The sequence below is a fragment of the Scophthalmus maximus genome, chromosome 9 (assembly GCF_022379125.1).
Source record: "Scophthalmus maximus strain ysfricsl-2021 chromosome 9, ASM2237912v1, whole genome shotgun sequence".
In the NCBI taxonomy this organism is placed as follows: Eukaryota; Metazoa; Chordata; class Actinopteri; order Pleuronectiformes; family Scophthalmidae; genus Scophthalmus; species Scophthalmus maximus.
Genome location: NC_061523.1, coordinates 12,924,372 through 12,939,669, shown reverse-complemented (window position 1 = coordinate 12,939,669; position 15,298 = coordinate 12,924,372). Strand labels below are relative to the sequence as shown.

The window sequence follows — 15,298 nt, the reverse complement described above, 5'->3', positions numbered from 1 at the left end:
AGAATTCTGCTCACCGCCAAACACTTGTTTTACTAAAATTCAATATAGACAGCATGGATTAATTTTAACCGAAGGAGGATTTAAGACTAACATTGATTATAAGTGAGTAAAAGTGATTCACCATTTTGGTTCAAAATGTGTGAAATGTAATTAAAGGCCAGTTGGTATGAAGTCATTTAACTTTGATTTATTTCCACCTAGACAAACCTCATACCTCTTCATACTTGAAACAAACAATGTTTAAATTTATCAACAAGCGGTGTTTGTGTAATGCAGATCATCTCCGTCTCATAAAATGAGTCCAAAACATGTACATACTGCTATAGATCTCTTTACATCCACTTCTCACCTTTAGATCATTTCCATTTATGTTATCAATCATTTTCCACTCAATACCAGATACTAATGCACATGTAAACATGCTCAGCTTAACGTCGAGGATTAGTGTTCCCTCTCTACCCTGGAAACAGTAATTTTACAAGGTACATAACCAGTTTTTACTGACCTTTCAAATCACATCTTCCGCCATTGTCTTCCTCCTCAGAAGAAGTTTGCCGAGTTCAGCTGCTGGCTGCTTGAGTTGGTCAACTTAGGAAAACACTCAGAAAGACAAGATGTTGCAGAAGAAAATCATCCATAACTGTCTGTTTAAAATCATCCATAACTGTCTGTGTTTGTACCCTGCAGTGTGAATTAGAAGAAGAACAGGCCGAGTACCTGTCAGACAGAGAGGCAGCATAGGACAAACACAGACTGACAGACACTCATTCGTGTTACAGTCAGCTCAACACTCCATCACTGCCAAGTACTTTATTCACAATAAGGTCATTTTCTTCTTTAAAAAATCATTTTTAATATACAACACAATTTTTGACAAGACAACTCCGTTTACAGCTAAATTTGAGCTCTTGAGTTCCAGCTTCTCTCATAACCAAAGCAAGCACGTAGATGATGGGGGGAGAGAAAGATGGAGTGAAAGGGACAGATGAACAAGGGTCAAAGTTAGAAGAAAGAATGAGGAAAAAGACAGTAAGAGAGAGGGAAAGAGAAAGAGGACTACGCTTAGTATGATGTTGGTACTAAGAACCAAAATACTCAAATAAAATTAGAAAATAACAGTAATAAAAAACAGTAAGAAAGTAAGAGTTAGAGAAAAAAAAAAGCAGAGGCGTGCCGGGATGCTGTATCCAAGGCAACCTCACATGCATGTCTGTTTGTTTGACGCTTCTGCCCTGTTCTGCCGTTTCACATAAGTCCACAAACGCACTCGAATTTGAGTGTGCGTGCCCCGTATTCCAAGCAAGTGTGCATCTCTGGGTGTTCGAGCGGATGGAGCGAAGGGAGGGGGCGGGGTCGGGGGTGGGGGGTTTGAGAAAGACAGGGAGGAGTGAGAGGGAGTGAGAGGGAGCCAGGAAGTCAATCCTGACACCTTTTCTCCCTCGTTCACTCTCTCCGTCACCCATCCTTCCCTCCTTTTGTAGAGCTGAGTAAAGAGTCTCTGTCTCCCGCATCACAGCTCCGGTCATCCTCTGTCCAACTGTGCCAGTGTGTGTGTGTGTGTGTGTGTGTGTGTGTGTGTGTGTGTGTGTGTGTGTGTGTGTGTGTGTGTGTGTGTGTGTGTGTGTGTGTGTGTGTGTGTGTGTGTGTGTGTGTGTGTGTGTGTGTGTGTGTGTGTGTGTGTGTGTGTGTGTGTGTGTGTGTGTCTGTGAGTGTAATATATATGTATATATAAATATATATCTATAAGCGATTCCATATCTGTGGGAGCCTGTTTGGCAGGGATTGAAAACTGAGGAGCAGAAGCTGCTTGAAGTTTCTATCAAAAGGGAGAAAAGGGAGCCTGTGACTTATATAAGATCTAAGTTAATACTGCCATTAGTGTACTTTACAAAACATAAATTAACAGCAGAAGGTGAACTTCTTGGGAGGGTTGCATTGGTTCTGTAGTAGGGCATCCTCATCAGTGTTGACCTGTGTGTATGTGCGTGTCTGTGTGTACATGTCACGGTACTGGCAGGCAAAGGGCACAAGCTTGAGAGTCTGTCAGAACGGGCAGGGGGAGGAGGAGGTGGCGGGGTCAGGGTGGGATGTGGACAGAGAGATGACGAGGAGGAAAGAGAAGAGATGGGCTCCTTTCCATGATGGATGCATCCATCAGCTAATCAGCCCTGGGCTCCTCCAAGGAAGGGTGCGGTGGGCGGCGCCACCTGAGGAAAAGAAGAGCCTCCAGTCACACACTGGTTCACTTAGTGAGCACTGAATCACTGTGCATAGTTCAGGAAGTAATATTCAGGCAAACGCATTTGTAATGCAGGATGATACATTTTTACAGGAAGGTTTTTCCAGCTAAGTGTCTTGTGTCTTTGTACCTGCTATCTAGAAATGTAAGTGTAGGTGCGGGAGGGAGACCGTCCCTCTGACTGCCCGTTGGTTGAGACGTTCAAGAAGTCCCAGATCAAAATGGTGTCGTCGTGAGAACTGCTGATGATCTGAAACTCATCAAACTGGAGACGGAACACTCGGCCAGAGTGCTCCTGAAGACACAACACATCAGGAAATCATGTCACAACATTGTTTGCATACAGGCAGAGCGTGAGATGTTTGTGTTGATCGACTAGTGTAAAACATTCACGTGTGACTGTTGGTTTGTTTGGCAGCAAATTCTCAATGTTCAGGTCTGTTTTTACAGGAACAGATCCCCGTCAAAATGACAACCACACAAAATTCTCTGGAAGTCTGGAAACTGATGGTCTTCTCCTTGAGCTTCATTTGAAATGACATTCGGGTTCAATGTTGCATAAGAGAGAATTACATCAAAACTAGCAGCTGAGTCATCTCTTTTAATATCTCTGTAATGATCCTCATAATCAGCAAATACGTGACTTTATCAGTTCAGTAAAACTAATGTAAAAATCACTGTGTATTTTAAGTTAGGGTTTTTTAATCCTTTATAATTGTTTTAGCAGCAAACATCTAAATTTCTTTAGAAAAACTGAGGTTGAAGACACTTGCTCTATCAGGTAGCCATGTGGCAACACACCATCAGTGGTACTCACCACTAGAGTGCGCAGACATAATGTGCTGGCGGGGGCTCGTGGGTCAAGGGCTGCCTGCAGGTCCCACACCTTGATCTTACTGCAGAGTGAAACATGAGATGAGAGGATGTCAGGAACTTATTCAGTCTCTGTGCACAAAAAAACGTGTGTGTTAACAACACGCACCCGTCGTAGGCGCCGCTGACAATCCTCTTGTTGTCGAAACGAATGCAGCGCACCAGTTCCTCATGACCTTCCAGCACTCGCAAACATGCCCCACATTCTATGTCCCATAACCTACAGAGAGAAAAGCCTTAGTTTACAAAAAGTATTATTCCAAACAGAGACTTCACAGCAGGGTTTCTTTCCAACTAGATAGAATATGTTTTAAACCCAAAGGGCCTCATCAATGTTTGGTTAAGAGATTCATATTGATGTTAAAACAGTAAATAAACTGCACAATCATTGGGCAAAGTGATTTAACATTTCTTTACATTTTAATATAGTGATCATACACTTCTTTAGTATACAGCTGATAGAAATGGCTCCTGTAAAAACAATCTGGTGGTTGAAATGTGCTGGATCATCTCACACGTACCGGATTGTGTTGTCAGATGAGCCACTGACCACGAGACGATCCCTGTATTGTAGACAGGCAATACCTCGCTTGTGACCATTTAGAGTGCGAACAAACTCACAGGTGCTGGTGCTCCATACCTGCAGGGTTGGGGCAAAACAGACAGCTCTGCAATGTCACAATGACATTTCTAACTTCATTTCAGTATCGTAGTCCATATAATTCACATGTAAATACGCAGTTTGCAACTGGTTTCATGGTATAACATAGTGTATTGTTTATCACAATATTTGCTTATAAACAGTATTTATTTATTTATTATTATTATAATTATACACAGAAAATTAGAGAATCAAGACTGATATCACATTTCTCCTTCCCCTGAAAATCAAAATCAGCTGTGTGCGATTACTTGGCATATACCAAAAGCTGAACTTGAGCTTGATCTGTAGGATGGAAATTCAGTTTGCAAAAAAACATGGAAGCAAAGGGAGTATCAAAGAAGGACATGTTAACCCATCGCAGATCAAAGTATGTGTCTGGTTTATAACAAATAAAAGTGTGAATGTTGAAACATTCATCATAAAAAGTGCTATCAAAATAACTTCCCACATTCCAGCTCCATCTGCGTTGTCTGTTTGTCGTGCTGGACTGTAACTTGTAACCGTAACTTTTATAGCGTGGTATTGGAAGTATTAGCGGAGTGAAGAATACGAGCACTCAAAAATAATAATGAAATACTGTATTCTGTGATGCCATAAAACAATGGTATTTCCTGGGACGTTATTATACCATGAAAGTGTCACACTGTTGCAACCCAACTAAATACTAAATACTCCCACCCACCCCCTTTTAATCAAATGGTCTCTGGGTTTAATTGAAGACAGGCTATAGAAACATGAAGTATTTCTATAGAATTAAAACTCTCAGATCTTGTTACCTTGATGGTGCGGTCCCCCGATGCGGACACAATGTATTTATCGTCAAAATCAACCACGTTGACAGCGGCCCTGTGTCCCACCAGGACCCGACGTAGGCTGATGTCAGTGGGTGAGGCCATGTCCCAAACTGCAATTGAACGGTCCTTTGAGCAGGTGACCATCAGGCCGTTGGCGAAGCGCAGGTGAAGAACTGCCTCGTTGTGGTGGATCAGTGTGTTAAGTACCTCACCCGTCATTACCTCCCACACCCTGCAAACCAAAGAGAGCAGGAGAGGAAAACAGGATGAAGTGAAAACAGCAGAAGGGAGAGATGGCAGGGTGGCCAATTGATGAGGGCAAAGGTGACAGACAGAGGAAAAGAGGGTGTGAAAATGGGGCAGGAAAGATAAATAGGAATGTTGAATGATAAGGGGATGGGTGTGAGAAGATGAGGGAAGGAATGACAAAGGGGTGAAAAAAATTGGAAAATGACAGGGGTAAAGGGGGTGTAGGAGAGAAAAACAACATGGGGGCAACAGGATGAGCACTCAAAATGAAATGGAAGATGGGAGAGTGGAAAGGACATGTAGTGGGAGTGAAGGAAAAAGAAAACAATGGAGACATGAGAGAGAATTATGTTTATTAGTTTTACAATGGAGCAACCTAGAGTTCACAAATGTGGGCCCCCCCCCAAAAAAAACATGCATGCACACATGCACACGTATGGGTGAACATAATACTGAGACCTGCTGCTGCACATTGAGAGTCAAATGCAGAGCACACTGGAAAAGGTGACAACCAAGCCTACAAACAAAGTGCCCATCAAGCTGTTGCTAAGGAAGTGAAGTCACATTTTCCTTGAATACTTCCCAGCAAGAAAGGCTGAAGTGTGAAGTAATAAGAGAATTAATGTTGAGCTTCTGTGTGCAGTAGCCAAGCGTCAACATGCACACACAAGCCAGGTCTTTAAATATCTGCAATAAAACAATAGAGACCGACCAATATATCGGTTAGCCGATAATATTGGCCGATATTGGTCTTTCACAGACATATCGGTATCGGCCGACTGCAGTGAGTAACAACTTTCTCTTGCTGACACAGTTTTGGGTCCCATTCCAAAATACATTATGTTAATTCTGTAAGACGTGTGTTGTACCTGACAGTTGAGTCAGAAGACCCGGTGACGATGACCCTCTCATCATACTGCAGACACAACACTGAGCCTGTGTGGCCGGTCAGTATCTTCAGGCACTCCAGAGACTGCTTATCCCAGATCTATAAGGGGGGGAAAGACAGCAGCATGAGGAAGCGAAGTAGGAGGACGAGTGAAGCAGAGGGTGATGGTGGCAGAGGAGCAAACCAAAAAAAGGAAAAATAAATAGTTTTTGAAAAGGTTGCAGATCTGGGTCACATTAAGAATGGCCTATTCTTACAGCAGTGTACAAGCACTGTTCATGCCCCATTTCCCCACTGCTGTGCTGAGCTCAGTGTGTGTGTGTGTGTGTGTGTGTGTGTGTGTGTGTGTGTGTGTGTGTGTGTGTGTGTGTGTGTGTGTGTGTGTGTGTGTGTGTGTGTGTGTGTGTGTGCGCGCCAGCGAAAGAGCCATTCAGCTCTTCCCTGGGTGTGCGTCAGCCTCCTCCAGAACAATAAGACAAATCCACTCTTCTCCTCCCTCTATCCTCCCCTCCTCTTCATCTTCTTCTCTTCTCCCAGGCCAGACAGATAGGTGGAACACACAACGGGTCTGGAGCTGAGCCCTTTAAACCTATAATTCACTTGTGTTATTTCTCAGTAGTTTGCTGGTTTAGCCCAGCGACATAGACAATAAGATGATGAGCTGTTCTGAGCCAGAAGAAGAAATTCAATTCATAAATGCAAAAACACAGGTTGGAAGAAAACAACCACACACGCAGAAAACATTGTTTCTCACAGCCAACAATCTTGGCTCCCTCCGCTACTGGTGCTTAAACACATAAATCCATGTTAATTACTTCTACAAGTCAGTTTGGGCAAACAGGACAGACTGAAGGATGCCTAAAATATGTTTTCACTCCCTCTGCAGGTTTCATGTTTTGGAATAAAAACAAACATAAAAGCTGGCTTCACTCTTTAAATGTTTACATTTTTTCAAATGTCACTTTAAAACATAAGTTCTGTGAGTTCGAGACAGACATTAAAAAAGGTTGACTTAGTGGTGGGGCAGTATTTTGCAGTCCCTAAATCAGTTGATTTAGGGACTGCAACCAGTCGCTGAATCCAAACTACTACGTTTTCGTTTTAAAAACCAAAACGATCCCCGTCCAGATGAGTGTTTTAACTCTGTATCAGTAATCTCCAGCCATACTAACACACCTGAAAATGCGTATCACATGACAATTCACGTAAAATTAGCATGTGCGTGCCGGTGTAAACAGGGAGCAGATTTTCCACTTTGCAGTCGGTTGTTTAGTCACAGAAAATACTAATAACGAGAAACAGCCATGGTGACAAGTAAGAGCAGGGATTTCTTTTCTTTGACCTATGACGAGGTGAAATGTGTTACAGAAAGTAAGACTTTACAACACTTTGCCTTCACTGCTGGTAATCGAGTTGTGACTCATGTGACCCAATCAGGAAGCCAATGCGGGCGACTGCGTCATCATTTCCAAACGTCTCAGTTTTTGCCCTCCCATACTACACAACTCGGCCGGAGTTTTCAAACTCAAACGGGGCCAGCAGCGTTTACAAACTCCTCAGTTTCAGATTGAAGGCAGGCATAAACATAAACAGCAATGATGCGTTTTAAAACAAAAGCGTAGTAATGTGGATGTAGCCTAACTCAACTGGTCCTTATAAGAGTTTCACACCCTGCTAGTTTGACGACGTACAGAACAGGTGCCATCAGCCACAATTGTTGGCAATGAGTTTTTCTTTCGAGGAGCTGTTAATGCACTGCTCATTCTTACACCCTTCACTTGAATACTGATGTCAGCAGTGACTTGACATTAGCGCAGATTTTTATCTTACATAATAAAACAGCCAATAAAATTTAAAATGAAAGTATGTGCGTCTATGTCCGCTCTATACACCTCTGAGGTGGCGTTGAATCCAAAATGTTAGAAATAAAGTGGTGGGATGTAATGTGCAGTGTTTAAGATAACAATAACAGGGGCCACACCATCAGAGTTTAAGACCTCCGATTGTTCGAGATGTTTTGAATTTTAAAATACACATACCTTGATGGAATTGTCCCTAAGGCCACTGATGATCTTGTCATCGTCATACTGAAGACAGTAAACCCCTTTACTGTTTTCTGAGCGACACTGAATCCTCTGCAAGTTGTGTCGGCCACATCGCCAATTGGCCTCAATAGTCTGGAGAAAAGAGAGAGAAACAATGAGAAACACAAACACAGGAGACATCCAAAGACTAGACAGTAGCACTGTATTTTCCCAGATAGACGATGGAGACAAATATTGTGCATTGTAATGTTACTTGAAGGGACAGAAACAGATGCGAGATCCAGCAAAGTGATCATAGAATTATTGTGACTGAAATGTAACATGAAGGCAATTACCTCAAATATATTAATTAACTATTAATAACTATATTGCAGACAATTTTGGATAAAAAAACTGATCTATAAACATGAATAAACATACATATTAATACACTATTAAATTATACTATTTCCCTATGGTTAATCAAATGTAGAGTTAGTCTTTTACTATTTTTAATGGCAACAAAGAAGCAAAATCAAGGTTGGTGACAGATACACCGAACACATGTTAAAATGTATTATGTCCAGTTCAGATGAGCCACAAAATGTAGCATTTTAAAATGTGGAAGAAAAAAAATTCTGTTATAATAATGACAGCTGTGCTTAATTACTGAACTCTACACAACAACTATTGAGTGAATACTAAAACCAATTTGGCTGTTGCGTCTTACCTCTATGTCTTGAATGATCTTGGGATAAAGGGAGTGATAGTAGGAGTTGGGTGGGACTTCTGATGTGCGAATCTTGAACAGGTATTTCTCCCTGGGGGAAGAGAAATATGAGTGTTGGCTGCTTTGTGTCCACTAGGATTTCTTTCTGCCTACAATAGACACTCAAGAGCGACAAAATCTATTCTTACTTCCTCATTCTCTTCCTCAGCCATTATCCTAATCTAAGTGTCAAAAACAAGACTGACAGGAAACAAATGGTTAACCTCAACTCTCTACCAGCATTCACACAGAGTTTGTGTGTCTGTGTGTGTGTGTGTGGGGGGGGGGGGGGGGGGGGGGGGGGGGGGGGGGGTGTCCTCTCACCACTGGTGTCTCTCAGACAGGCCTTTCCAGAGCGGGTCAGTGCGGACCATGCGTTCAATGAGCTTCTTCCACAGCATGCCCTCAGAGATGACCCTCTGCCACTCCTTGCACACCAGCTCCGCCGAGCACAGCGAGCGTGCATCCAGGAAAGACAGGATGTTCTCCGCTATGTGATCCAAGCCTTGGGCTAGAGAGAAGGAGCCGAGTAAATGTTTGCCTTGAAATTAATACGATTTTTATCTAATCTGTTTACCTTTTCCTGGGGCTCTTTATCTGTTTTGTTTTTTTACTTTTCAAATAAAATCTGTGAATGAATTGCCATGTATTTCAAAAATAAAAAAACAAGAAAATGAATAATAATAAAAATACCATTTGCAGTGTAAACTCTGTGTAGCTTTATTTTTTGTTGTTGCTGCTGTGTTCATAGATGAGAGCTCCATTTAATATAAGCCATGATCAGAAAATAAAATCTGGAAGATAATCAGTTTCGCCAGTTTCAGTTTTATTTACTCCCTTTTTATAAAAGCATGCTTTTAAAAGGGGGAAATGTAAAAAAAAATAAAAACAATTATCATTTATGTGCCTTACTGTGTAAAGTCAGACTTAAGTAAAGGACGACTGACTTCATAATGGAGTTGTTTGTACTAAATGTTGCAATGATGTTTGGATTCCTACCTGGCAGCGCAGTGATGAAGTCCCTCTGCAGCATGGGTTTGAGGTAGGAGTTTATGTGGCCGTGCTGATAGTGGCACATACGGGAGATCAGGCGCTCGACGAACTCCACCTGGTCGGCCTCTGACCATTGGTCAAACAGTGCGATGCAGTGTTCTTTGTCCTTCTCATAGTTTCCCTCTGATGGACGCTTGCGTGACCCCACAACAGGACCATTACTATGCTATAAAAATCAACAGCAAATGAATATTTATTAGATATTTTTCAAAAATGTGTTGAATTTATATTTCATTACACACAGACACAATATGTGTGTGTAAAAAAGCGAAATTTTAGCTGCTTATCATATTTCACTGCCCGTTATTTCTACAAATAGAGAAACATCAGATGATGGTGTCATCTGTAGACTGTGTGAATATATTTCCGAAAGAAGTTAGATGAGGAGTGACTTTCCCAAAACAAAATTAGATTTTAGATCTAGTGACACACAGTGGCACTAACATAATCACACTTGAAATCATTTCAAATATTTTTCCCATCAATTAAATGAGTGCCAGATTAAAGCGAAACTGAAACAAAGTTGTTGTACTGGGCCTTTTAACAGTCTATGCTAATGATCAAGATGAGTATGTTGCATAATAGTTTCATTTAGAAATCAATGATCATGGCTAATGCTTGTTAAATCACCAACCCGCAGTAAATCGCAGTGGTGAAGTTGTATGCATGGGTTAGGGAATTAAAAAAAATGTATGTTCATGTAAACAGCGGTGTTGATTGTTTGCTTGAAGTGAGACATGAAGGGAATATATTAAAAAATGCTGTTGTCACTGTGAATTCAAGATAACTATATTCATCATTACTAAAATTTGTACTTTCTCCAACATCCAATGATTTTGAAGCCCATGAATGGTTTAAGTAAATTTAAGTAAACTGCTGCAGCAATTTTTCACCAAGCTGTGGTCATTGATAAACAAACTGTTCACCACCCACACGCAGGTGCGCACACATACAAATAACAAAAACAGATGCATGCACACTAAAACACACCTTGAGGACTGTGGTCTTCTTTGGCGACAGATCGTCCACAAGGTTCTGTGACTCCATCCCTGATGTGTTCTGCAGAAAAAGAACAAAACAAAGAAATGGTCCAGATAAGTGTTTAAGTCAAACTGTGTATGTGTTTAAGGCACTTTGAGAGCCAGGGCAGCAGTGTAGTTAGCGCTGGACACAAGAGTGCCACAAAGACAGCCAGGGTAGGGTAACCATTATGACTTCTGAGGCGTGCACGCACAAACACCCGTGCACACGCGCATTCACACACATACACGCACACACAATTATGGAGTGAACAAAAACTGAGCACAGCAACAAAAGGAATCTATCTGCTTGCTTGTCTGATGTGGGCTATGAAGTCTGGACAGGAAATTAAACTGCAGCATCTTGGGTATGTCACTGGCAGAAGCTCAGGCATGACTGTAATGAAACTCAAGATAGTGGCCTAACTGCATATAGGGTGGAAAGAAAAAAAACTGGGAAGCAACCAGATCCCATCCAGTTTTCTCATGATTTAAGTCTACTATGATCATAGTCCTTTACAAGCACACTGCAAGTGCAAGCTAGAGAAAACATATTGACAGTGACAATGAAATGAAAGGGTGGCCATTTGTGTGTTCTTAGTAAATAATTTATATCATTAGCATCACATTCTAAAGAATATACTGTATTTGACTGATTAGGTAGGTAGAAAGTACTTTTAAGCATGCATACCACATTCAAAGTCAAAGAGTGTAAGGCAGAAATATGATATTGCTACATTCATCATTTCATACATACAACACCAACACAGAGATCTAAAGTTTAAATTCTCATCAAACTATCATGTATCTAAACTATGAATGCGGATACAATGCAAACTCTCAAGACATGAGGAGGGATAGCATAGGAAACACTGTCAGAGTATAACTCCAAAAAGGTACTTTTTGGTGTCCTACTATACTTTTCCCCCCTAACAATTCAGATTACCTGTTCCCAGATGTAATCACAAACCAATTCAGGGGAATGGTACACACAAGGGCTTTACCTAGAAGAGGGTCAATGCGACTGTATATATGTGCAAGGTTACAGTCGTTAAGAGTGGCTACACATGGGCAGAAAGCTAGAAAAAAAAGGCATGTCTGTCTATGCTCTTCTGTTACCGTTTCACCAGGAGCTTAAGAATCGCAATTTGTGGGGTCTACCTGAGGAATATTAAAAGAGAAAAAGAAAATAAACACGGTTTAAGTTATCAAGATTTTATTTTCGAAATTAAACCTAGAGCACTGTAAAATTTGGATCATCCAGGTTTTGCTCACTGCAGTTATCCATTTAACCTGGCAATGCTGCTACATGTGGAGAGTAAAACCAACAAAGATGACAGTAGTGGTTGCCACTACAACAGCCATACAGACAAACGAACAAACGGTCAGGTACCAAGACCAAAGCAGACAGGACTAGAAGCCAGTTTGCTGGTGTTGATGATCATGCAGAGCAGAAGAAGAGAAGAAAAGAGAAATAAAAACAGACAGACCAGGTTTGGCTAGGCAGGCAAGCAAGCATGTAGCCTCTCAGAGCTTGAAGGAAGACCCCCCACCTCGGCCCTCACACCTCCAGGTAGAAGGGGAGAAAACATTACTCCTCAATGCAGGGCTATTCTCTGGTACCCCCTGCATCCTTCCTCCACTCACACCAACGCACTTAATGCAGTAGTTTGCTATTCAAATCTCATCTGATTGTAAAAGTGTCCAGTTTTCATTACAGGGCACAATCACTGTTTAACATTCTCTTTAAGTGTTCTGTGGCCTAATTTGGATCCGAGAACTGTGATTTAACATCATTATAAAGAAGCCAATTACAGTTTACACAGTTGAAATTCAGTTTCAAGCAGAGTGAGTTTGAGGACGCACCAGAGGAGAACCCGAGAGCAGTGTGCTTCCAACAGGGAGGAAAGGACAACGGAAGGTGAGGAGGTGGGGGTTGGGGGGGTGAGTAGGTGCTATCTTGAGGTGGTATTAGGAGTCATGAGGAGTGGGTGAAGAAAAGTGAAGGGTGAGAAGATGGTGAGGGAGGGAGGAAGGGAAGGGAAAGGAGGAGGAGCAGCAGAATTAAGAGGAGAGAGGCAGAACCTGGTTGTGAGCCCGGGTGGAGGGGATGCTCTGCAGGCACCTGAGTGCACACAAACTCTCAGCCACCGAGGAGCAGCCCAGCCAGAGAGAGCGAGGCACAGAGCACTGTGTGAAAGAGAGAGGAAGGGAGGAAGGGAGGAGGAGAACGAAGTGTACAGGGTGAGGAAGGAGGAGAAAGGAAGAGCGAGAGACCAGAGATGGGAAGTAAAGGAAGAGAGGAGGGGGGTTGATGAGGGGCGTATGTAAGAGGAAACCAAAGGAGATGAGTGAATGGATGGATCAATGAATGGACAGATGGATGGAAGTGGTGAGGAGTTGATGAAGAACAGCACAGGCGGAGTGTGGGGAAGTGTTAGAGTACAAAAATAATGCGTACGTAAATAAATAAGGGTTGGTTTGAAATTGAGAGGTGAGTGAGTGTAATTATCAAAGGTGAGGAGAGAAGAAGAGGGGAGGAGGTGGGGGATAGTGAGGGGAAAAACCAGTATTAGAGCTACACACACATTGGCACAGTGAGCGCAGGAACACACACTCCTTCACACACAAGATACAGACTGATAAACATACACACAGAAGCATCATTAGACATGAACTGGGTGGGGATAGGTAGAGGAGAGGGAGGGGCAATGGGATTGATTGTCAATTATTGCCACTTTGTTTTTGACAGAATCCCGACCCACTGTTCTGCCATCCCCACTCTCATGGGTGGTTAGTGAATAACACTGGGACAAACAAAATAATCCAAAAATCAAATTAAATACAAAGAAACAATCCAGCCGAATTTCAAACTTATTAGTAAGCCTGGAGGATTCAAGTCCCCAACGCATGCACGAACGTAGAGCCTAATATTTACTCCGTTTAAATGTGAAATCATTCTTTGGTGTAGAGACAAAGATGAGGTGCAGAGTTCATAAAAACCACGGGCTACATACAGCTTGTGCTCTTTCCATAGTCCTTGTGCAACATCACTGTCTTCACAGTAAGATCTGACTTTCCTCGTGGCATATAAACATCTGTAGTGATTGTGGCTCCAGCAAACATACTAATACACGTTCATGTGCCACAGGATACATTCGGTCCATGTACTCTACTACCTAGCACATCTTCCTACCGTAGGTCTGCCTGACAGCGTTTGATTGAGAAACTGAGTGTCATTCGGTACTTCAGATATGGAGCATATGAAGCATACCTGCCTGAAGCATGACTAACGAGCAGAACACGTTTGTGCCCCATCTCAACTGACGCCTTCCTGACGACCACTTTGACCCCTGTAATATTTATGTTAGCCATTCATGAGCTAACGTTAGCCTAGCCGGCTAGCTTATCGTGAGAGCTAATCATTTCACAACAAACCTGCGTTACTCGGCCTTACAAAGACGGCCACGATGTCGTAACTGCATTTTGTATTTCTGGTCACCAAAATAGCGTCCGCCGCCCCGACCAACCGACTGCTGCGGTGTGTAAATAGCTGTCAAGCACACCTAGCATTGTAGCACGCTAGCTGCTCAGCTAATTGCTACCTCGCTTGTGTGAATGAAAAGGCAATACACTTCCTTCTACGCACTTCGAAAATATAAACAGATATGCAACGCTTCGGTGACATCCCAGCTACACTCCGATGAACTGTGGAAACTGTCCAACTGCCCCACACATCTGGTGTCAGGCAGGTTGTCCCAACAAAAAACAGACGATATAACATTACCCGTAATTCTGCGTGGTTCGTCGACTTCCAGCCAGTGTTAGCTGGATGGCTAAGTATCAGACAGGGCCCAGTTAAAGTGGCGCAGCGTCACCGCAGTGAACGCTACACCGAGAACCCTCGGCTGTCTTCGGCCGACGACTGTACATCAACCCTCTAATTTCCCCGCTGATCACCAATTTGAACACCAAATACTCAAGCTTTACATCTGTCCGATGATATTGCCCGGGTCCTGTTTAGCTATCCCACTCGTACGCGGAGCGTTCTTTACTTAATGTATCGATAATTTCAGGCCCTCCCTCTGATTTCTGGTTCCCCCCCCCCCTTTTCTCTTCTACCTCTCCCGAAAAGCCGCCTCAGCCCGTTCCTAGCTTCGAATCGAGCCTCGGCGCTTACCCCCGATAAAAGGTTGATACCGGAACTGTCGGGTGTTCAGGATGCCATATCGAAACGATCCTTACCATCAGCTCCAACGTTTTGTCATCCATCTCCGGATCCATGTTGACGATCCCCCCCGAAACTCGTACTGAAAATGGAAACCCAGCCCTGCGTCGGCGGCCCGCAATTGCAGAGACGTCATTCACTTCGCACAACCACACAGCTCCGGTAGGGCAGTGTCAATGGGTGGGTGGGGGATGGGAACGCCCATGCTAAGAAGAAAACGCGCTGATAGGTCGGATTTTGTCAAAAGGAGGGTCGTTTCACTGCTTAGCCTTTTATTGATTGGCTTACCTTGCTACCAAGGCTTCCCCGGTGACTCCCCCAAACAAAAGGGCAAATGGATGAAGATGCTGTTGCTATCCTGAAGAGGAATACACTAAGGCAAAATCAATCATCCGCATAGCTTTGCTATGACATGCTGCAGGATGTTTTTAATATGACATATGAGACCAAAGGAAATGGTTATTTAAATCCAGCTTCATAATACAATAGAAAAAAAA

General features: G+C 42.8%; 1 protein-coding gene across 2 annotated transcripts; it reads right to left on the bottom strand.

The window, feature by feature from the left end:
- Positions 1 to 795: 795 nt before the first annotated feature.
- fbxw11a (F-box and WD repeat domain containing 11a) lies at positions 796 to 14,975 on the bottom strand. 2 transcript variants are annotated; one of them, XM_035649324.2, is made up of 13 exons: positions 14,819 to 14,975; positions 10,545 to 10,613; positions 9,501 to 9,720; positions 8,826 to 9,012; positions 8,463 to 8,553; positions 7,748 to 7,885; positions 5,689 to 5,807; positions 4,553 to 4,802; positions 3,634 to 3,752; positions 3,222 to 3,332; positions 3,057 to 3,135; positions 2,370 to 2,534; positions 796 to 2,207 (listed from the first exon to the last, which is right to left on the bottom strand). In XM_035649324.2, exons 1-12 carry the CDS (start codon positions 14,855 to 14,857, stop codon positions 2,373 to 2,375), a joined length of 1,584 nt encoding a protein of 527 aa, XP_035505217.1. In that variant the 5' UTR covers positions 14,858 to 14,975; the 3' UTR covers positions 796 to 2,207; positions 2,370 to 2,372. The 2 variants fall into 2 exon arrangements, with proteins under 2 accessions (XP_035505217.1, XP_035505219.1); XM_035649326.2 differs by lacking the exon at positions 14,819 to 14,975 and adding an exon at positions 14,361 to 14,559.
- Between the last annotated feature and the right edge of the window lie 323 nt (positions 14,976 to 15,298).

What these genes read in the sequence shown, in the direction of transcription:
- fbxw11a (XM_035649324.2), bottom strand. Translation starts at nt 14,857, where the DNA reads ATGGATCCGGAGATGGATGACAAAACGTTGGAGCTGATG. An exon ending in AGAAGACCACAGTCCTCAAG is followed by an intron (nt 9,721 to 10,544) that starts GTGTGTTTTAGT and finishes TGATTTTTATAG; the next exon opens with CATAGTAATGGTCCTGTTGT. An exon ending in CTTCATCACTGCGCTGCCAG is followed by an intron (nt 9,013 to 9,500) that starts GTAGGAATCCAA and finishes CCTTCTCTCTAG; the next exon opens with CCCAAGGCTTGGATCACATA.